Consider the following 24,411-nt stretch of genomic DNA (forward strand, 5'->3'; position numbering starts at 1 on the left):
ATATCTCATCTAAGATAAAAAAAAAAAAAGATAAAAAAATTAAAAAATATCAAATCAAATGAACGAATGACATCTTGACTTGTTTAATCTTTAGTGATGGATTCCCAATTTTTCGTTGCCTTATAAGTTTTTCCTAGATATCATCAAAATCCATAATTCCTGAGGAGGTTTCTTCTGCGCACGTTTTAGTTTTTGAATTCTAGATTATTTTATGAAAGCTTCATCTACCAAAAGACTATCAAACCTACTCTCACGTTTAAAAAAAAAAAAAAAAAATATTGCTGCAGGTTCTGTATCGAAGAAAACGTATCTAAAAACAATATTCAAACCTAAATGTCCGATAAATGTTCATGTTTAATCGTGCTGACTTGGATCTTTTCGAAAATGAAGATGTTCATATAGTAGGGAAAATATCATACTTATTATTTGAATAAATTTTTGTACGTTCTCTCTCGGTATCCATTTTCTTAACAGCATGGTGCAATTGATTTCCTGTTCCCAAAAGTTTCAGGAATGACTGGTGCTCTTAAACTGGGCGTGACTGACATGTACACGTGTTTATAGCTTACACATTATCGGCTACATTGGTGCAGTTTCAATAAACAATTCTCTCCACTTATTCAAGTATAGCATATAATCATCACGTAATATTTTTTCCTTATTAATTTGAAGTTGTGAATCTATTACTTGGCAAAGGTTACAGACTGCAAAGTAGACATAACACACAGCTGCCGACGAATTCTTCTTATGCAATCTGCTTGTCCATAAGTGAGAAACATTTGGCTTCTGTTCGTCTCTAATTTTGCCAAGAGTGCAACCCATCAAGGCTAGTTGATAATTGCTATGTTGACATGGTTACAACGTAATCGCCGCGGTCGCTCAGTATTTCTACCTTTCTTCTTATATTGAAACGATGCCAAGGTTATGATTTCGTATTTTCTTCTCTTCTCAAGCTGAGAGGGTATTAGCGAAATAATTTTACTGCCAAATATTTCATTCATTTTAGTTTAGATCCGAAACAAAGCTTTAAATGTATCCGTCTAGACAACGCAAACGACAAAAACATTTTTAGGATGTGATGATGGTAGTGTCGCTATTGAGCACCATTGTCTTCATTTACCTTTTTATCGGTTCTAAAGGGGAAATAAAACATACTGCAAAACAATCAACGCGTTAATATATTTCCGATACTTTTTCTCCCCCCAAAAATCAGTCCCTGTTCCAAAGGATATATCCAAAGAATATAAAGCTAAAGTCAAGCACAGAATGTAGATTTAACAACTGATTGTTTGATTTTACAAATTTTATGTGCAGTGTTTAGTAGTATATATTGTAATATATGTTAAACATTTTGTAAAGTAGGAGTCGCATCACTTTATTTACTGTAAATTTTCATTTCAACATTTCGATAAGTGAAAATTTTCCTTAGGCCTCTTTTTTTAAGTAAGATAACAATGCGATAATTGCAGATTGAATTATTTATTTTTATAATGGACTAAAACAAAACAATCTCGTGGAAAATATTTTAATAGGCTTCCCGCTGCAGTTCTACATTGGTCAAATTGACTTTTTTTATATTTCAAGGCTTCATTTCCGTCGTAATAAGAATGAAATTGAATTAAATTATCCTGTATCCAGAATTTCCACATCTTTACCGTTGGAATTCATCATTAAAAGATCAACAACCTGCTGCGTGAGAAAGAAGCCAAAGACATGCCGTTTAACTATGGAACTAGAGATTTCTGGTAATCACGTTGAAATTTGCAATTAAATTTACATGTAATATAAATTTTAAGTTGACATTACAATATGCATGTTCTTTTTCTCTATTATCAAGAGATTCAAAAGCGTGGGATAATTAACGAGCTAGGTTGGCTTGGACTTCGAAAAGCGATGTATCAATCAAGCCACTGCCGTGAACATGCGCAGTAATTGGATAAAGTCTGCGATAATCCTAGTGGTGAGTCGGAAAGGCTTGAGTTTATGACGGGTTTATCGACAAGAAGATTTTCTTGACAGATAGAAGAGTAATTAAATAATGTAATACTTTACATAGCGATCGATCGGTTGAGGACTTCATTACACAATATCTGCTCTTTTAATTAGACATGGATTAGGGAAGGATAACTATATTCTCCATCAACAAGGCTTTCCCCTTGATAGTTTTCTTTTTGACAAGTTGTTAGTACACATCGCTGCATCTTTTATTAAACAACGACAGGCTTTATATAATGTATTGTAAGATATTAAATATTTATGTAAAGACGTCACATGTTCAAGGTCATTCAATTTAAGAAAATGACCACTATCGACTGCGAGATACAAATTGATGTTCCATAAGCTACATTCGTTATATTTTGAAATCACATGTCACTCTTATGAACATCAAGAAACACATTTCAATTTTTGAAGATGGAACAAAAACCTCGCAAGCGCATATTACAATACCTGTTTAGTTGTTACCCGAAAACTTTATGTTTTTGACAGCCGATGCTTTTTGAAAATAAGCTAGAAGGTTGTGATGATTCCGTACTCGGTAGGCAGTTCCTGGAATGATTGATGAATTCAAATAACAACCATACCCTTAGTACAGTGTTGTAAGTATGCATCGTTATACATTGAACACAAAGTTAAAAGATACTATGACGTAATGAGTACAAAGGTTGAGACAGGTGTTCAGTTGATATATCATATGTCCAGGTATTATAAAAAAAAACCCTCACTAAAGATACAAGGCTTATCATTTAATACGCAAGACGCGCTACATAAAACTCATCATTGACGCCCCGAACAAAACAAAACTAGTGGGACTACGTGGTTAACGGGCATTGAAAACCTAAAATTCCGAAAAGTCGTGCCAAATCTAGCCAATGGCATCTACGCCTAGGGATAGCAAACACTTGTTTTAAATGACAGTACAGTTGTACTATAAAGACCAGATAAACATAAAAATGCACACAATCGAACTGCACCTATACGGACGTACAATAAACCAGGTAAGACACCCATAAGAGTTAAGGCTAGGAACAGGTAAATGAATAATGTCCTTTAAGAATGGACTGATAAGAATATACCTGTAAGAAGTGAAAGGTAAAGAGGCAGAGATCAAAAGAGTAAAAAACCAACCTTATTACAAGGGAAATAAACTTATCTTCGATAAAAGAAAATTGTCCCTTCCCAGCATCAATTTGAGACCTGTAATATGTATATGATTTACTTGTCATGATTGCAATTGATATTTAAGTGTAACTTAAATGGGCGTGTTTACCTAGTCCATATGCGGTTTGTGTAGACGAAACGCGCGCCTGGTATGAAACATTACAACTACTAGTTCTATACCACTACTGCATGTTTCGTTAACTCGGGTACCACCAACGCAAAAGTCAACACATTATTGATTTGGTAATGATCTGTATGTTTTCCGATGAAAATTCTTAAGTCTTTTGGAACATTACATATTTTCTACCTGTTTGCAAAATTTTTGCGAATGTATAGTTAACAAAGCTCTTCAATTGTTTTTCACATTGTCTTAGTTCAATTTCCACGGATGAGTGCTGTGAAGACGAAATTCAAATATGGCGATCTAAATTCGAGAAGTTTTTACTCTAGCTGCTACCAAAACGACAATATACAATCATTCTAAACCATAAACAACGCTAATACACAAATCATTGATTGGGTGCTGTAGATTTTATGAAATGACCAATCTGACCTGGTCCTTATGCTGTTTTTGTAGACGAAAAACGCGTTTCTGGTATTAAAGGTAACTAATAAAAGATATATATCTCTCTGTTGTAACTTGACTTGCATGGATCACGCACAGTTCAGTCATAACATCTTACAGTCCAATGCTTAGTTCGGGCACAGTTTAGATGAAGACATTTGAACATTTGAAAAAAAACTGGTTTTGTTTGGGACAGGTAAGATGTAAATACTACAAGGCAAAGAAAGATTTTACAACTGAAATACAGGTTAAAAGAGTGATTATGAAAATAGGATCTCTCCTTAGAACTTTGGTCATTATCTCGGCTGAAAGTCCATGCGAGCGACTGGCAACACTTTGTGTCCGTCGTTCGGAAATTTTCATGTTTTGATATTCTCTAAGTTCATTTCGCAATATACCAAAGGGTGGCAGATTTGATGCATGTGGTATTTAACACACGATCCTCGTGTGAATCCGATGACACGAAAACAGCTACAGGAGTCAATTATTGCTTCTTATCGGCCGAGGTTACCAATGCTTCTTTTCTTACACCTCTATGCCAAATGTTTTAAAATTTACATACATGATAATTGGAGACACGTTTCACTCTCTCCAAGCCTCTTGCCAGTGTCACATTATTAAACAAAAGTAACCCAAGTGAGCGAGTCAGGCTCTTTGGACCAACGAGTTCGCTACACTTGTATATTTTACATACATTTTAACGCAAACATCTGAACAATTGTCATTAATCGAGAATAAATCTGATCCCAATTTGATATGCTAATATTTTTCCTACTGTTTTGAATTGAGTTCATGAACCGTATGTAAATAAAATGCATGTCTGGTAAACCAAATTATAAGCATGGTCTTCGATGATTTTCTTACATTCAAATGATTCCTATTTTTCTATTACTTTAATTTTCAAAACCCGTTTTTTGAAGCCAGTAGTTAAGTACTCCAACAGTGCTTGATATCCTTCGAGAACTACTGTCAATTTAGAAATTATTGGGAACAATACGAACTTTACTTCAACAGAAGCACATTTTGTCAAAGTATTTCTTTGAGTTAAGATGAAGGCCAAAATAGCGAACGTCGGAAAGGAATCAGTCTTCGCTTTAGAGACACATTTCTTAATAACATGATTTCCATTTTTTGTAACAGCCAGTAGTTATTATTTCATGTAAACGCAAGATTTGAAATAAAAGATCATAGGCAGCATGACGGACTATACCAAAGGAAATATGATAATTCAAACATTAGTAAACAAGATACAACTAATAAGATATAAAATGAGAATCACAAACCACATCAAAACCAGTGTTTTTCTGCTCCTGGATCATATACAACTCATCAGACGTGTCGGTCAGATAGATACATTACTTAATCTTTATAGTAACACTAGCTACTAAGTTGGCATTCATTATTTAATTCTACGGTTTAGCAGTAACATGTGAAACTTTAATTGAAGGCAAAGTTTTATTTGACAAGTGTTTTCCCTTCCTAATGTCAAATTTTAAAATGGAGATTAACTTTTAAGAGATACGTGCATTGTTCTCAATTGTATATAAACATTATGTCAAATGTTATATTTAGACTGTAAATAAAGGCAACAGTAGTATACTCATAAATCGATAAAAAAAAGGGTTACAAACTTAAACTGAGGGAAAAGCATTAAATATAAGAGGAGAACTACGACACAACAGAAACACAACATTAAAATGTAACACACATAGAAACGAACTAAGCTTTAGACAAAATCCGATGAGAATAACAAATATAACATCAAAAATAAATACATGAAACTGTAAACTCTCCCATAACAACACATGGAATCTGCTGATATCCTCGGAAAGCAACACGACCCAATCAAAATGTCCATATTTCCACTGGCAATCTCAGTTATTCCGATCACCAAATTTGTAGAAAGTTCCAACGAATCAATTAATTAGCTTTTGATAGCTTGAGATTGTTTTTACACAAAATACCTTGGGCTAGCCCATTTTGAAAATGCCAACCCTTCAATAACATCCAAGTTAACTCAGTTTTAATGGAATGTGTTTTTCTGAATATTTCTGAATTTTTTGGGTCATCTTCTAATTGGCATTGAATATTGTTGTTTTCTGGATTTAATTAGTCATCATCTGATTGGTATTATAGAATTCATATCTTTCGGGAAATATTTTAAATATATTTATTTCTAATAGTCGTAGATATCCATGCGGTAATGGCAGCTTTAAATTATGTATTTCTAAAATTTATTGTAGTTTTCTGTTTTGTTTTGTAAGATTGACATTAAATAATGTTAAAATTAATAAAAATATAGCAAAAATCACCAACAAAGTCACAATAACAGTTAACCACAGCTCCTTACAATTTGTGTGCTCCTACAGACCGATGCATTCTTATCGATATTTTTTTTAGAGGATTTTGATTTACCCTAAAGTCCATAATAATGAGATACGATTTTCCTGTCCTGTTTTGTATTGCCATGGGATGTTGGTGTTGAAAATTTGATTTTAAAGACTCATCGTGCTTGCTATATAATTATGTTAGGTTTGAAAACAGAGTAATCTGTACCTGCATTACTCAAAGCCAGAATTTCTTCATCTACATATTGGCCTTGTTCCATTGTAAACAAATCGCTGCCATATATGCTTTTTCCATGTCTTCGTAAAATGTACATATTGGCCATGTTCCATTGGTTAAAAACTGCTACCATATACCACATTTTTTTTTCTAAAAATGTCCTGTATACGTCAGTTGTAACTAATAGTTGGTTTCAATGTACGTTGCATTGTCGTTTTTTTTCACTTTCGTGTTTCTGTTGTTTCGTTCCTCTGTTACGGTAGTTGATGTGTTTCCTTCGGTTTTAGTTTGTAACCAGATTTTGTTTTCTCTTAATCGATTTATGACTTTTGAACAGCAGTATACTACTGTTGCCTTCATTTAGTAGGCATTTTCCCACATCTGCATTACATCTAAATATTTGTTATGTTCCATAGGGTTAACATCGCTGCCTTATATGATTTTTGCATATTTGTAAACCGTATTTTTATCGAGCAGAAAGGAGTCATGACAGATGATTGCAAAAGTCATACTATTTGTATCTTGTCCTTAATGTACATTTAACATCTGCTGCATTTCGTTAGTCAGAAAATTATTAATATTGATAATGAATCCTTATGTAGATAAGTAGACTTAGTAGTAAGGACAAATTTTGAAATAATGGTAATTCATAGTTGATTCTTATGTCACGCAATGCAGTCTACAAAATGATGAACGAAATAACGTTACCAATATTCGAATAAAAGGAAACGACTTGGCAAGATATTTTTTACAAAATTTAGAATTTTTTGAAATACGAAAGCTTTCTACCTCAGGTATAGATTACCTTAGCTGAATTTGGCAACACTTTTATGAATTTTGGTCCTCAATGCTTTTCAACTTCGTACTTTATCTGGCCTTTTTGACTTTTTGGATTCGAGCGTCACTGATGTGTCTTTAGTAGACGAAACGCGCGTCTGGCGTATATACAAAATTTAGTCCTGGTATCTATGATGAGTTTATTTACAACCACTGGGTCGATGTCACTGCTGGTGGAGATTTATTTTCCCGAGGGTATCACAAGCCAAGAAGTCGGCACTTTTTGTGCTGACATGAATTGTCATTGATATGTTTATATTTATAAATTTACTGTTTACAAAATTTAGAATTTTTTGAAATACTAAGGCTTTTCTACCCGAGAAAAATATTACCTTAGCTGAATTTGGAAACACTTTTAGGAATTTTGGTCCTCAATGCTCTTCAACTTCGTACTTTATTTGGCCTTTTTGACTTTTTTGGATTCGAGCGTCACTGATGAGTCTTTAGTAGACGAAACGCGCGTCTGGCATATATACAAAATTTAGTCCTGGTATCTATGATGAGTTTATTTTATACGTCTTCTAGGAAAGTTGCATTAAATTTTCTCAATATATTTTCTGGAAATTTATACAAGTATGTAAAACAAAGCCAGTTTAGTATGAATTAACTGTAAGACGGTATAGTAACAATAAGACAAATAAAGTGCAACCACTGTTCGCTTCCTGTCACTATTTATCCTTTATAACAATTATTGTATTATGTATTGCTAACACGGAAATAACATTCAGATGATAAGTGTAAAAGTAACTTGAAATAAATAAAATAAGAAAGAGGAAGAAGAAATGTTTTATTTAAGTGTACTTTGTACTGTCATACGGACAATCACATTATAAATACATGAAGCTGTAGTTCTAAATTACTCCTAGTACATTGCATGTACAAAAATATCTGTAAACAAAGGCACATAAACAATGCTATCTGTTCTTGTATCTGCTCATTGCCTCTTCATATATTCAATAATTACCTCTTATTTTAGTTGTTATCCCTGTTAACAGTTATGTTTTCGGTACCAAAAAGGAAAAATATATGCGTATTTTGTATTTATATTTATCATATCGTTTAACAATTTAGTATAAGTATCAAATATTTTTGGTGCTGAAAATATATTTATAATAAAAATTAACTATATATTATTTATTGAGATCAAATAAAATGAGAGGCAACAGTAGTGTATCGATGTCAAAAGTTAAACCAGTTCCTAAATGTTTTGTTAAAATTCTTTAAAAAAGACGAGAATAGCAATATTTGTTTCAAATAGAAATCTTTAGATAATTTATTCTCTCTTATAGATCTTCAAACTATATTGACAACTAATTATTTCAAATAGAATTTTGCCTAACAATGTTTAAATTGTGGAAAATATGTATTATAACAAAGTTTAATGAGGAATGAAAGATTCGATGGAGTAAGGTACATTTTAAAAAAAACCCCACTTTTGTTTTTAATACAACTATAGAATTTAAATACAACTCGGTTTTGGGGCCTTATTTTGGAATAAACCATATCAAAACAAAATTTTAAAATGTTTAATGCTTCTGATTCGTTTTTGAGAATACAAATATATTATAACTATGATAAAACCAAATTACATTTCCTTTTATTCTAAATTTATGTAGCATCTGATATTTTTCTAAACGACTTCAGCAGAACAAGAACAGAAAACAATGTTCTCTACTGAATGTGTAATACAATGAAATAAATGGTTAGAATTTTGTTCGCAATTATGAGAATACATAAGCAATCACAGTAAAAAATGAGACACAAAAAATAACTATCAGAATTTAAAAATCATGATTATGGCACAGATAATTGACCAGAGTCTTGCTGTTGAACAACCCTAAAAGAGATCTAAAAACACAAGAAGCACTGATCACCGGGAAACTAAATGTGTGTGACAAAATATGGCCCTAATTAAAAAACAAATGTGTCCACTGGAAAATAGTTAAGCACTAATATGTCAAACAAAATATTAAAAATTTTCAGTGGAAAATGTAAAAATGCAAAATACAGCACTTAAAATGAACATAAGAAATAATGGGAAGACAAAATATGTACAAATATATGGCATAATATTGAAAATAAATAAAAGCTAAGACCCTGGTCATATGGCTATTTTAAAAATGCAGCACTGTTTGCAAAATAGTAATTCAGAAAAAATATGCACCAAAATTATACCTATATATAAACTGAACCCTCGTAACGCAAATATGGCACGCTTATGGCAGAAACTGCCCTGATGTTAAGGGTGAAAGACATTAACAATAACAAACACATAAAAGGACAGACTAACAACATAACTGGTGAATTATGGGATATCATACAATAATGAAAAAGTTATGGTTACAAACTTGAACATAATTCCCCTGATACAACAAACTGCTGCTTATAACAAATAGAATTATCTACCATGTAGTTTGCTGTGATTTAGTTCTATATTATATTGATCTAAAAATAGACACAATTAACACAAGTGTGAATATTGATGATCGACAATTTGTCACTTTTAACACAACTACCAAATAATCAAATGTATAAATAAAGCAAATATGCAATTAGGGGTTACTATGCATGTTTAAATTTTCAATATTCCAAAGAAACTTTAGTATGGATAATTTTTTTCTCAAGAAAGTAATTAAACCCTGGACAGCTAAGAAAAGTGACATGTTAAGATCAATATTTCATTTCAGTTTGTTTTGAACTTGACTTGCTGCATTGAGTGTGCTTTTACGATGTTCCAAACACTCCTGGCATTTTCTAGGAGTATTCTCATTCTACACTTTCCTTTCGTAATTTTGCATAAAGAGTTATATTATAAAAATCATCGTTTTGATAACTGATATTTTGCACATCTAACCTTATTGAAACACATTTCTGAACAAAATTTATATGCAATAAACGAAATCAAGCTCACTTACATAAAATAAACCACTACCCAAATGTGATGTTGTAACGCCATAGGTAGTTTTAAGCACATTATTGCACCAAAATGAGTCAAGTCCCTAGTTGTTAGACTGCCTGGGAAACAGTAATGTGATGAGGGAATACATAATATATAAAACTCTCTAACATCTAAATCTAACAATGAAAACTTTATACAAACACTTCAATGTAGTATCGCCCTTCTTGACAAAAAAAATAATAATAAAAAAAACAAAAACAAATTGCACTGTTGTATTGTTTTCTCCAGATTTTAACCAGTTGAATTTGTTGGTCGTACAACATGTAAAATTCTGCTTGGCAGGATATATTTTAGGCACTATTATTACAATTATTTTTCTGCTGCCTTAAGCTCTTCTGTTGCAGTGTGCATATTTCTATACCTCCAATAAAATTTAAATATTTCTTTACATCACATATCAAAACAGGTTTCATTTATATGGATTTCCCAATTGTTCCATTAAAAGTTGATACTATAAAAGTTTAATATGAAAATCACAATGTAACAAAATTACTCCTAGTATGTTTTCCCTTTGCATTTAAATAAATAACTTGCTGCTTTCTTTAAATAACATTAAGTCATCAGTAGATGAATATAAACATAATATGGCACATATTTTACAAAAAGACTTATTGTCACAAAAGATGACCTAAGACATAGGCACAAATATGCTTCTAGAATAATTTCAACTTTTAATGAAACATTTAAAACATCGAAACCGTTGGTGTAATATTCTCCCTGATTGAAAGCCCTGATCAATTCCGTCTGTTTGATGTTGTACTTAAGCCACATTCCAAAAAAACAAATAAACAAATATATAATTCAACACAGTGTGATATTACTCTCCAATTTCGATGATATATTTTTACTACTCCTCTTTAAAGTCTAAAGACTGACAATTATTTTCACAGAATTAAAAATCACCAAAATCAATGTCTGCCATTTTAGTTGCTGCTTCTTTGAAGCAATGTTGCTATTGATAATCTCAAAATATATGCTTTAAAAGCCCCAGTAATGTGCATCTATCTATTCAAATATAAAAAAAATATGTCACGTATACCATGCAAGAAGGGGTAAGCACCATCTAAAGATACACGTCATGGGGTACAAATCCCTCCTAAAAACACCCCATCTTAACAATCAACATCTATATACAAATTAACAAATCTACAATATCTAAAGTTTGTCTGCCCCAAACTACAACAATCGTGTGGATCTATGACGATAAATGATGATGAAGATGACGTCACCGGTTAATGGTGCCAGCAAGTCTTTACACAACAGCGAATAGTTGGGCAGACCATGAAGATGAGTATTTTGTGCTGTTTACAATAAAGGTGTCAAATAAATAACAAAATATTGAGCAAACCATAGCAGTCATATAGTAGGGGTAACATTCATTGAATCGAATAAACCAGATTCCTTTTTGAAAGCTGCAGCCATTTTAGCCGAGTCAAAAGGGCTAGTTGGTACTTTGGCTGCATCAAACATGCTCGTGGCAACGCTGGCTGACTCGTATAAACTCTTCGAGGAGTTCACGGAGTCAAATATACTAGTGGAGGAGTTCGGAGAACCATACGCGTTCTTTGATAAGCTATTTGATTCGTATATACTCGTTGGTGTGTTAGCATTTGAAGGAGCATTACTTGAATCAGATTCTGAATCTTGAATCATCCTAGCAGTATCTGACTGAGATTGAGAATCAGAGTCTGGTATCATTTTCATTTGTCCATTACCGACACATTTTCGCATATGCTTTTCTAGAGTACTGGCAACTGAGAATGGCATGCTACAGAATTTGCAACGGTATACATCTTTTCCAATCCGACCATGCGTTCTCATATGCCTTGTTAATTTACTTGACTGTGCACATGCATAGCTGCAAAGTGCACACTTATAAGGTTTCTCTCCCGTATGTGAGCGTCTGTGAACGGTGAGATTGCTGCAGTTTCTAAAAATCTTCCCACAATATTCGCAAGTGTCATTTCTTCTAGATTCCTTTCTAGGCAAAGGGGAACTATTAGCCGAAGATAGATTGTCTACTGACTTTTGAGTGTTGTAACTCTTCATAGCACTTTCAACCGTAGACACAGGATTGAATCCATTGTTGTGATTAGGGTCGAAAGGATATCCCGGTATAAGATGTGGATAAATCTCTGGTGGTGGATTAGCGACCGGCATTCTCCAAAGGGATTGTTGCAATGATGAAAACATATCGAAGTTGAACATAGGAGTAGGTGCTGCCTCATGAGGTTCGCTTTTTATATGTTTGGCTTGTCTATTTTCACTATTTGCTTGCTTATCAATGCAGTTGCCTTGGTTAGTTTCAGGTTCTGATTTGATATCTTCTTTACTGGATATGCTGCCATTTCTGCTGCCGTTGTCATTCTGTTCTTTGCCAGACTCTGGATTCTCTTTTGAAAAGTTTTCTTCTATGGCTTGTTTCAAAGCATCTTTGTATGTCGGAATCCCTGTCAAACCTGTATTTTCCATCACTTCTTTGAGCAATGACGATTTGTCCTGATTTGAGTCAATTGCAAAACCACCATTTCGTGAATGAGTCGGTACAAAGTTTGGGATAAAAAGATCAGTCTTTTTTTCTAGATTGTTATTGGACAGCTTTCGACTTACTTCTTCTTCCATCATCTCTGATTCATCCATCTCTTCTTCCTCCTCCTCCATTTCTTCCTCTTCTTCCTCATCTTCATCCTCGTCGTCCATGAACTTTTTACTTCCTTCCGGTGTGCTATCACCTGAACCATGATTGCCTCCGTCTGAAGAATTAGAAATCTGTGACATCATTGGTGATTTATTCATGTGCGTTTTCATATGCCTTTTTAACTTACTCTGCTGAGTGCAGGCATGGGGACAGAGAGGACATTTAAACGGTTTCTCACCAGTGTGTGACCTTCGATGTACGATCAGATTGCTCTGGAATCGGAAAGATTTTCCGCAGAATTCACAAGACTTTAATTTGCTAGGTGGTGTTAAACTATCTGGACGCTGTGCTCTTTCAGGTTCCACTTGATGAGGAGATGACTGCTGTGGTGTGAGAGGTGAAAATAAAGTCGTTGTCGTTGTGCTGGCCTGCGAGAAAGGAGGTGTGTGCTTCCGGATGGGCGGGGATGCCGAAGTTGTTCCAGTAATGATGTCTCTTGATGCTAACTCTCGCAATCTTTGTGAATAAAACGATTCAAGAGTTTTGTTGTCAAATCCCATAGGACGAGGCGTCCTGTCAAACAAATGAGGAAATGGTGGCGAGGGACCATCAAAATGTGGAAAATTAAGCAATCCGAGGTGACGAGGTTCGCTAGACATAAAATCTGGACCCGGTGGACGGCTGTATTGTAGACTCGGAGAAAGAGGAGGTCTATCAAATGGGAAGCGGAACATGAATGGATTCGGAGAATGGTGTGATGTAATGGTTGCGTCACCACTGCCGACTGAGCTTCCCGCTGATGGAGGTGTTCTATGATGATCACGATGTATAGATAAATGTTGATCACGGACATCGTCGTGAATTTTATGGGGATGTGACAACTGTGGAGAACGTTTAGAATCGTGAAGATCTTTCATCACAGCATCAATAGTTTTGGTAACCGGCAAAGATTCAATCAATGGTGGAGTGTAATATATTTTCATTCCATGTTCTCTCTGAGCGTGTTGAAGGAGGGACCATGCTGATTCGTGAGTGGCTTTGCAGGATTCACATACAAACTTCGTTGGCTCTGAAATGGAAAATAGGTTTCATTAGACAAAAATAAAAAGTCATTATAATAGCTTGCTTCTGTTTAATATATTAAAAGACAATTCTACATTCTACATTCCATAAATTAACTGGTTACGGTAAAAGCCATATCCCAGACCAAATGAATAAATATTCAATTCAACGCCATTGGTCTCCTTTTAATTTTCAGACATAAAATATAAACCTATTTTTGGAAATGTTAATTTTCATTATTTGTTTAACTCATTGTAAATTTATCGTGTTTTTATGTCAAATGGAATTTATAGATTTAAATTAACTAACATATATCTATCTTTTTATTGTCATTGACCAAAATGTCAATTGAATATTTTACAAATGTACAAATGAGTCATACGTTTTTAAATTGTGGTCCTGAAAACGATACATTGTTTATAATGACCTTACTTGCACAAGGTAGAAAGAAATTCAATATTATTTATTTGATCAGCAGACTGGGCAAACAGTAGACCAAGCTTGATATTGTGTAAAAGTTTTTGATCGATTCAGGTAGGTTTATCGCGACGCTTGGTTAATACCTTTTATGTAATAGAGCAAATTGACCAGACATTATTAAATATGCATGGGGATCTGGAGGGAAAAGTTTTATTTTTAAAACTAAAATGAATATATTCGTAATATGAATTCATCCGGTCTCACAAAGTGTGAAACGAGTAACAATTGACAACTTCAAATAATACTCTCTCTAGAAAAAAAATAACAAAACATGTGGAAAGATGTTTATAAGACAGCAAACCAAGAACACGACAAAAAAATGAAAACAACTCTATTGACTTGTTAAAACTTAGGACTTCAAATTTTAAAGATATACAAAGACTAGTCTTGGGCGTTATGAAAAATAGTAAAAAAGAAGGATGTCAATAAAACCATAACGGTATATATAATTAAGTATATTGGAGGAAATTGTTACTCTCGCCATAAGTCCCGTAGATCAACCACTTTGTCAGGTTGTTACAGATTCCTTGTTATCGAAAGGCAAGCAGTATGAAAGTATAATATTTATCTGATATATACACATTAAGCCTCTGAAATAAAAACGTGTGTCAAACAACACATATGTTGAGGAGACTTTATTGAGAAAAGTGACCAGACCAAGAAGTATGATGTTGAATTTCCCGCAGACTACCCCGCAGTCAGCTGAATCCATCCATGACCACAAACCAGACATGTCGTTTGATCTACATATAAAAACCTTTAAATGTTTGATAAGATTTTAACATATACATCATCAACACCAGTCAAATCAATATATTATACTGAAACCTTTATGTGTTAATTGCATAAAATAAGATTGGCTGCAATTATCACGTAACAGGTCCACGTATCAACACCAGTCATATGGAACATTCATTTTTCTGCATGATATATAATATTAATGGCTCCTAATGCATGTATCTTTTACTAAATCAGGACATTTTCACTGTGTTTATGGATATAACCCGAAGGGAGAAACCAAATGGAGTGGGTCTTTTATTCAAACAGATATTAATATTGGCTTTGTTGTACTGGAAAACATACTAAAAAACGAACAAAGATTTTAAGTCAGAAAGCGTCAACTTCGAAGTTTACAATTGGAAAAGCTTTTGAAAATAATATTAATTGATTGTAACAAATCCAACAATGGTCGAAATTAAAAAGGAAAATATGTATGTATAATTATACGTTATCGGACAGTGAATGCCAGCTTGTTGGATTGTATTACGCCACTGACACTTAATAACAAAGCACTCAAGTCCAAGACGTCTTCAATCTCCAAACAAATACGGAACAAAAGATTGACCCTTTTCACTCTGAATGGTGACCTATTATGAAAATGGCTTTGATATCAATTGAAGAAAAAAATTTGCAAATGAATGAGTGATATAATCCAAGGGGTGACAACAGTCGTTAGGGGGTGCATAATGCCAGGAGCATGTTATTGTGTAACAAACAACGCCAGCTGTCGGACACACTACATTATTAACCAGGCCTATTTTACATACTGGCAGCTGGTACTGGACAAAAAAATAGCCATGAATATTATTAAAACCCTAATCAGAATCGTATCTCATTCTTCGTGGTGTCAAAATTATGTTTTCAATTACACAAAAGTTGTTTTCAGAGAAGTAAAGAGGTTGACTTAAATGACAAAGGAACTACACATGTATTGAAGGAAGATCCTGGGAAGATCATTTTCAGGTAGACTAATTGTGGTGACAGTAATCCGCTACACTTGGACCTAATATAGCATGACTCTGGGAAAACTATTACACAATACCCCATCACATATCCTTTCCAGAATCTATTTCATCTCCAGCTACTATGACCCTAAATACCATTAAAATTCTGGGTTTAAATTAAAAATATTGAGAGCAATATTAGCCAACTGATGACCTTTAAAATTAACATAGATCAATATAGTGAAAATTTACCTCGATGATATACATATTTATAGCGAGAGATTAACAACTGTAAATATTCTTTTTATAAACTGTTCCCTCTAAAATCAAAATGCAGACAGAACAAGGCATAGCACTAACTGAAAACTGATAAAGCGCTCGGAAAGAAAAAAAATAGAGAGGCGCTAAGATATTGATAAAACTGGCAAAATAATTTTTTTTCACAAAATGCTGTTTAACAAATCGTTATGTTATATAACAAGTAGTTCTGTCTAAATTTTTAAGATAGAACAACAAGGCAAATAAATTCATCTGATACTAGGCTTAATTTTTTGTTAAACAGACGAGCGTTTCGTCTACAAAAGACTCAATAGTGACGCTGGATTCGAAACAGTTAAAAGGGCCATATGAAGTTGAATAGCGTTGTGAACGGAAAATTTGAAAAGGTTTTGAAAAAAAACCACACAAACAAAGAATTGCAAAACATCTTGAGTAAAAGCATTTTCCATCCTCAATTTATATATTAATAATCATATATTAAACGGTTTCTGAAAGTCTCCCACTCAAACCATCATCACAATAAAAACTTTATAAAACTATATTATGAGATACTTTGTCATATTAAGTTATTTATAGTTTGCTAGGAGAGTACGGTCACCGACCTACCTGTCTATGGCGTGACTGACCAACTTAGATAAATATATATGACCATTGGGCTGTACAAAGTTAACTTATTAATAGATAAAAGTAATTGGAAAGTAGTATCAAAGCAAAAATAAATACAGTGTTATTTAAAATTGCTGGTGCGTTGTAATTGCTCTAACATATAATATATTCAATCTATGAACATAAATGTATATTTAATTTCATACAAAAAGTCATTTACATTTCCCCCTCTAACATATGCCCCTGTTTTTCTGGACTTCGTCCAACATACGGTCAATAACCGACACTGCCAGGTCACTCGGTTAAATGACCACGAAGATAGATAACCCATATGTTTGTTAATTGAGTCCCAGGGTAATCATGACTATTTGACTTAATCAGACGTAATGTATAAACAAGGTGATGCCTTCATCGAGGGTCTATTAGAAATGATACTGCACGAGGGGGAATATATTTCAGATGATGATAAAAAACAAACAAGAAATAACACACAATCGTTATCATTTTGAATAACACAAATTCAGAAGGGTCTAAAGCTAACTAAGAATTCAAAAGAAACCGTATCAACACCAAGAAAGACAGATAGTTATATTAATATGTTGCCGAAATTCCAGATCTGACACTGTGACAAAGTTGAACAAGAGATGCAGTGGAAATGATTTCAAAAACAAATCCTTTAAAACGTATGCTGGATATAACTATCATTTGTAAACCAGTAGTTGTCATCAAAAGTTGAAAGCATATTGATTATCACATACTTTTGAGGACTTTATTACTGCTTATGCAGCAGAACATTCATTTTTTTTAAAAGATGTAAAAAAAAAAGATTCTTGATGTTAAACAATGAAAAGCAGATATGCCAATTCAACAAAACATATAACAATGTAAGTAAATGGATAAACATAAAGAGAAACGACATCCCCACGATTCAAGACCGGATTGACTTGACAAACTAGACTTAAGCTGTATCGACGTCCTTATTTTATACGGTTTTAAACAATGCAGTACATTGAAAGAGGCGGAAAATACTTCATCATTTCCTAAAAATAAGAATGACCTAACTGATGGACATCTATGTCGGTTAGTCCATTCCCTTTATCAGAACAATTAAATGTCACGAAATGGGTTAAGTGGTCAACTAATCTTCAATGACACGGGTCAACACAACTTTTGTCTGGCATCTTGTTTGTTGATTAACTAATGCCCAGGACTCGGGAAAATCAAACAGGAAGTAGCCACCTAGGTTTCTGTGTCCTGGAATGACTTGTCTCAAATGACAAGAGATGAAATGATATATGTAATAACAAATGTGAAACATAACACACTTAACTGGAATGTATCGCCTGCAAGGACAAACATTAAAGATCAAATATATTATTCATTAACCAAATGAAATTTATGACATTACAAAACTGGTTAACATTTCAATATTAGACCTTTTGACGAATGGGCGATTAAAGCAAGTCAAACAAGGCATGTTTCTTTGTTTTTTTTATGTTTTTTTTTTTAAATTTCAATGAATAACCTGAAGACGTTTGTCCATGATACCTGTACCTTGGACGCCTACATGCAGTTAAAGCATATAATGACGTAATGTACACGGAAGGAATACAGGTGTGCATAAATGGACAAACAATATATATACAGGTAATTCAACACTTGACACTCAGTACAGAATTCCTCTCGTGTTATGTTAATAGTGTTTAGCCATTGGCTACTGTTCAGACAATATACATGGATCTCTATAGCGACAGACAACCTTGGCTAGTTTTAAATTCACTAGGTCAACAATTGGTAACTGAAGTTTTAAATATGTAAGTCATATCATCAAAATCAATATAAAGGATAATATTGCATACATGTAAACATGGATGTCCGCAAACGGTTAAATAATGTGAAGAAACTTGCTCAATACTACACATATTAAAAACCATACATATGTTATTTTCATTTAATAAGATGTTTTCTTCACCATAGGACATGCTTAAAGACGTATCAAAGGTAGCGACGCTTAGAACAGCTGTGTCCGAGCGATCGATAAAAGCAATGTATTATCACATGATGCAATTTACAATTTTATGATCTAACTCAATGCTTCCATTTTGACCTTCAATGACCCCGCGGCATAAAACGCCTTCCACGGCAGATCAACTGGATGTAAACGCAATTTACATCAACCTCATTTTTCACAACTCCATTAAAGCCTATTAAAACTTTGGTAGAAAAATACACATTAAGTTGACATGCGGATATAAGGGACAATGATTACACAATATTGACTTATAAGCTTGCTAATTCAACATGCCAAATAATGTGCGAGTACACACCCCGGGAAGAAAGCTTTTATTACACGCATCTATAACAATTAACCAAAATAGACAAGTGTTAAAATTCATCACCAAATCTGTATTTGTCCAAACTATTTAAAAAAAGTAAATTGATAGAAGTATAAATCACTACTTTTAAAGTGACCGTAAATCTTGTCTCTACAACTTCTACGTTCCGTTATTTATGGCAAAATGTGTTGATATTTTTCTGCTTGTTCCCAATGAATGTTGCACTCAATAAAATTTTTATTTATGCGAGGATTTTTGTTCGAATTTATCAAGAGATCAACAGCTTCGTTTAATTTAAGCACCTAGAGTGAAGTTTTCTCCTCGCCAAATGGTTTCTTCTTCCTTTATGGCATTGAAAACTTTTATCATTTTACATCATAAAATGAAACCATTGTGATGTTACAAGTAGCTATAAAATAAGGAGATAATTCGGTATATACAATTAGTGGTTTGCTTTCTTGGTGTTGTAGATGACAGGATTACGCAATGTGCATGCTTTAAACAGTGTCACACCAACGGCTTCTCAGGGTCAGAGCTCCCGAGTTTCTAAATCAATACGGTAGCAATTACGCATGCGTAGTGCCAAGTCCATGCTGGATAATTATTACCACATCTTTCTTCATTAGTGCCTGGACGTGATCAATGGGTAAACTACGTTATATAATACTGCAATACACAAATAGCCAAAAGCAGAATATCTAATTACAGCATTCTGTGCGCTTGTTAAACTTAAAACTTCTCCATTAATCAAAAATAACAGGAAGGTCATTTCGAAAATTCAAATTAAATCAGCAAATTAAAATTACAGAAAATGGTCTTCCCTTAGATGCAAGGAAAGTTGCTTAAATAATATGCGTTCTTGTAACGAGCAACCGTTACACACAATTGTATGTTTTAATTGTATAGTGGAAGTGGCATTAAAACAACTAAACTGATAGCATTACCAGACCCCTCCAGATTCTGCTGTTACTAATTGGTAGATTACATCCAGGGCAAGAAATGGCTATTTGTTGCACAACTTGTGTGAAGTATTCGGTAACAGGTGCACTAACAATACCGCACATTCTGTCTGGGGCGATTCCTATTTTTGTCAATCAGATAAAATACATTTTTCACGAAGATAAACCTCTCATCAGAACGTGAATGTTTTTAAGTTAACATTGCGTAAAAATACAGAAGTGATAACTCAAAAAATATCAATTCTATTCTAAATCTAAGACATAACATTTTTACATAATTACTGGCAAAAACTAGTAAAGGGTTTCACGTAGTTTTCCACGTAGATTGTATATATAAAACGAGAAGCATAATTCGGCGTAATGGTAACTAAATACCGATATTCTAATTGACAAGCCCTCCTGATTTTAATTGTGCCTATCTTTTACTGCATTTACCATACACATGACCATGTTGTCATGTGTTTTCTACAAAAATATTTTCAACATACAATCAGAAATAAAATATTTGCGACAAAACTGTAAAACGAGGGAGTTTCAACGACTAAAGGAATTAAAAGTTGAAATCGAGAGTATATTCAAGAAAGTATTGACAGTTAACCATGTGAGAGAGCAGAATCATTTTCTTTTCAAAGCTAAAAATTTCTCAGATATCAAAGTAACTTTCATCAAAGAAGACACAACGACACTACGATAAATGATCGGCATCAAACATACGAACAGAGAAGACCATCTTATGTCACTTTAATCCTAAACCGTTATTAATTTTGTCATCTCATAACAACTGCTGTGCTCGAAGCTGTTGTAGGTCAAATTTCATTTTGTTATTACATTTGGACGAAGTTGTAGGTCATACATATTGACACTAGAATCTTCAGGTGATTATAAACATTGTCATTCGATATCACATGACGATATTTTTAATGCATATTGAAGCAAAACTCCTCAGGAATTGCCGAAGAAGTTCGAGATTAATTTCAACAATTTTGCTCACGATATTGCATTATCTGGCTCTAAAAAATCTTTGAAATACTAGATATGAAAAATCCACAAGGGATCATTAGAATATGGACATTAAATATCCCTCACTCTATCTAATAGAAACACTGGTATGGAGCGCGTTTATTACTATCTCAAATTAAGTTATACCCATACACGCTGCAGTTATTACGTCTAATGATAGCAATATTTCATGGCATTTGATTCAAAATTGAGTGTAATAGGTCATCAAAGAATTGAAAGGACATATGCTCCAAGATACGACATGAAAAAATAGAAATCAAAATTCCAGAAAACTAACCAATAAACCTCGTTCTCTTGGTAAATCCAAGATTTTTTTATGGAAAATATATGATTTAAAGAAGATAAGAGCATGCCCATATCAAGGGCATTTAAAATGGACATAATCATGACACAACTTTTTAAAATGTTCGTGTCAGAATTGATTACGATTCATCATGTTTTTAGGAAATTTATGCAATTCGTAACAGTAAATAATTCATCTTTAAAATTGTACAATTTGTTCACGCTTTAATGATGAATATGACAGTTTAATTGTCCGATCTTTAAATTATCAAATTCATCAATCTTTTTCTTGGCGTCTGAATATTTCAATACTAATTTAAATAAGTTGTGGTTAAAATAAACATGAAACAACAGTTTCTATGGTCAGAAAGTTATGAAACTAGAATCTTTCATACAACAAAATGATTGAATTGAAAAAGAGTCCAATGTCGAAGAAATTTTCAATTTGCACGAACTTATATAAAGGATTTTCATAGAACAAGACATGTCAAGCTACTGTCACAGTAAAAGAAACTTCAAAAATGACAAATTCTTTCAAATGACTAAATATTTTCCGCAACATCAAACCATTTGCAAGAACGTCGTGTAGTATAACATTTATAAAGTATCAATCCCCATACGTTTGATAATTGATTTTAAGCATTTTCGTATATATTGTTCAAGATTTAACAAACAGCCTTTCACTTTGATATAAAACTCCTGACTGAAACTTCTTTCAACAATGGATGAATATATTCATCCATCAGAATTTCATCAAGACCAAGTGTACGTATGCCTTTCATTAATATCAACAGACTAATATGCGTTGCCACACGAAGGTAAATTAAAATTTTGAATTTGATGGAACAATGCTGGAATTTCAAGGACAGTCATCATATATAAAAGTCAAAGAAATAAGAAGCCTTACAGGGATTATTAACACGACGGATCCATTCGTAAAGGAAATTACAAATCTAAAAACATTTGGTCACTCGTTCTATGAAAAAATGATAGATTTATAAAACATCAAAAAATAAAGGCCGAAGATATCAAATATATATTTAAACTATTAAGCCGAAGACAAATTAGCAAGGCCATTGCAATAAAGGGTTGGCAGCTCCTTATAAGTTCACATCTGATTTGACACCATTGAAACTTCCATATAGTAATTAATATTTTTTTTAATAAAAAGAAATGACTTTAAAGAGAAATATCTATGAGAAGTATCCCAGTATCACATCGAAAACAAAGATTCAAAGGTCATACCAATTCATTTTTTAAGTATGCATTGTTAATGATAATAGCTTCAGAGCTAAGCCCGATGTTTCGAAAGTATTCCAAGAAAAACAATATTTCAATATAACAGTTACTTGAAACAATCCTTTACGAGTTGGATGTTCCAGGAAGCGCTGTGATTAATGAACTTGCAAAACTATCCTCCTATATTTCGACCAAACTAAGTCAAACAGAATCTTAATCTGCTTCAATCATGACAGGAATATATTCAATTCAATGTACAATTTACTGAATTTGCATTTCCAATTCTTGCTTTGCAACTCAAATTTCTTCAACTTTGCAATTTATTTTTATTTTTTAAAAAGATGCCGATCATCAATACCTAAAACAATCTATGCATTTGTGCAACCATAACCGATTTTTAAACAAACCAAAATGTAGAAGTGACAATCTGTTTGATTAGAATAAAATTCAATTTGCATGTCATGAAGATCTCTTGGAAATTAAATTTACTTAACATCAAGAAATATTCAGTGACAGTTAGATCTGGACGACAAATCACATTAAAGATTCTCCTCTGTAATCCAAAAGTATGTAACAAACCATTTGCACAAAACATTAATTGCACACTTAAAGCTTTCTTATAAAACAAATGTCTTAGAAATGTTATTCTTAATGCATCATATATTTTTTTGTAGTTTTTAAATTTCAGTTCAAAGGATAAAACCAAATCGTCTTCACCACTAACAACAACAACTTAAGAGAATCAGCATCTTAGTTATTTCTAATTCTTAAAATAATAAGAAGCAAACATTTTGGTTAGACACATTAGATGTTTGTCGTTTACAGGTGCATATGGATAACTTGTTTTCTAACTCTGTGTTTTCAAGAATTGAAAACCACAACAAGATTACACAATAAGTAACAATTATTGTTATAATTTTGCTAATCGAAACCTTTTGAAATCTTTTTATTTAGACTGAAAACTAAGGAGATTGGGTAGAATGCAAAAGACAAGTATCTATATATAATATACTTTATATCATAGCCACCAACACTAAAAACTTGAATCTACGCCAGACGCGCGTTTCGTCTATAATAGACTCGTCAGTATCGCTCGAATAAAACAAAAGTTAAAAAAAAAAACAAAACAAAAAGAGCACTGAGGACCAAATGTTCCTCAAAGATTACCAAATACAACTAAGGCAATCTATTCCGGAGGTGCCTTGTAGTAATTAAAAAATCCAAAGTTTTGAAAACAGTCCACTTATAATACCAAATAAATGGCAATACGGCTACAATGCTGACACCAGTGTGACAAATGAAGTATTACCTTCATCGGGTTCACACCGTTTATAGATTACTTCCCCTTGAATAATTCAGTAAATCGGGGATATTTGAAACTAACCAATGAATTGATAGTAATCCCATCTATTCGGAAGAAATATCGTAAACTTAAACAAAAGACCTCTCTATATAACAAGCTGCCTCTACAAATTGACAGATCTGATTAAATATGTTGAATTACATCTGTTATCAACACGTAGAAATATAATTTTTAATACACGAGGAAGTTGTATTATCGCTAAAAATAAAGTTTGCCTGTGGTCACTGTGACATTAGTAAGTCAATGCACCTACCAAATTCTCAAGCATCTGTCAATGTAGGATATCATTGAAACGGTTTATTTCCTGTTCACTTAAGATACATTATTGGTGCTACTAC

General features: G+C 33.1%; 1 protein-coding gene across 1 annotated transcript in view; it reads right to left on the reverse strand.

Annotated features, from left to right (window-relative positions):
• Positions 1-7,899: 7,899 nt before the first annotated feature.
• The window catches only part of LOC143069607 (BCL11 transcription factor A-like), a 52,263-nt gene continuing 35,751 nt past the window's right edge, over positions 7,900-24,411 (reverse strand). Inside the window, exon 3 of the mRNA XM_076244322.1 lies at positions 7,900-13,792. Within this exon, the coding sequence (XP_076100437.1) occupies positions 11,442-13,792 (2,351 nt within the window). The 3' untranslated portion in view covers positions 7,900-11,441. The remainder of the gene's footprint in view (positions 13,793-24,411) is intronic.

The sequence above is a fragment of the Mytilus galloprovincialis genome, chromosome 3 (assembly GCF_965363235.1).
Source record: "Mytilus galloprovincialis chromosome 3, xbMytGall1.hap1.1, whole genome shotgun sequence".
NCBI lineage: Eukaryota > Metazoa > Mollusca > Bivalvia > Mytilida > Mytilidae > Mytilus > Mytilus galloprovincialis.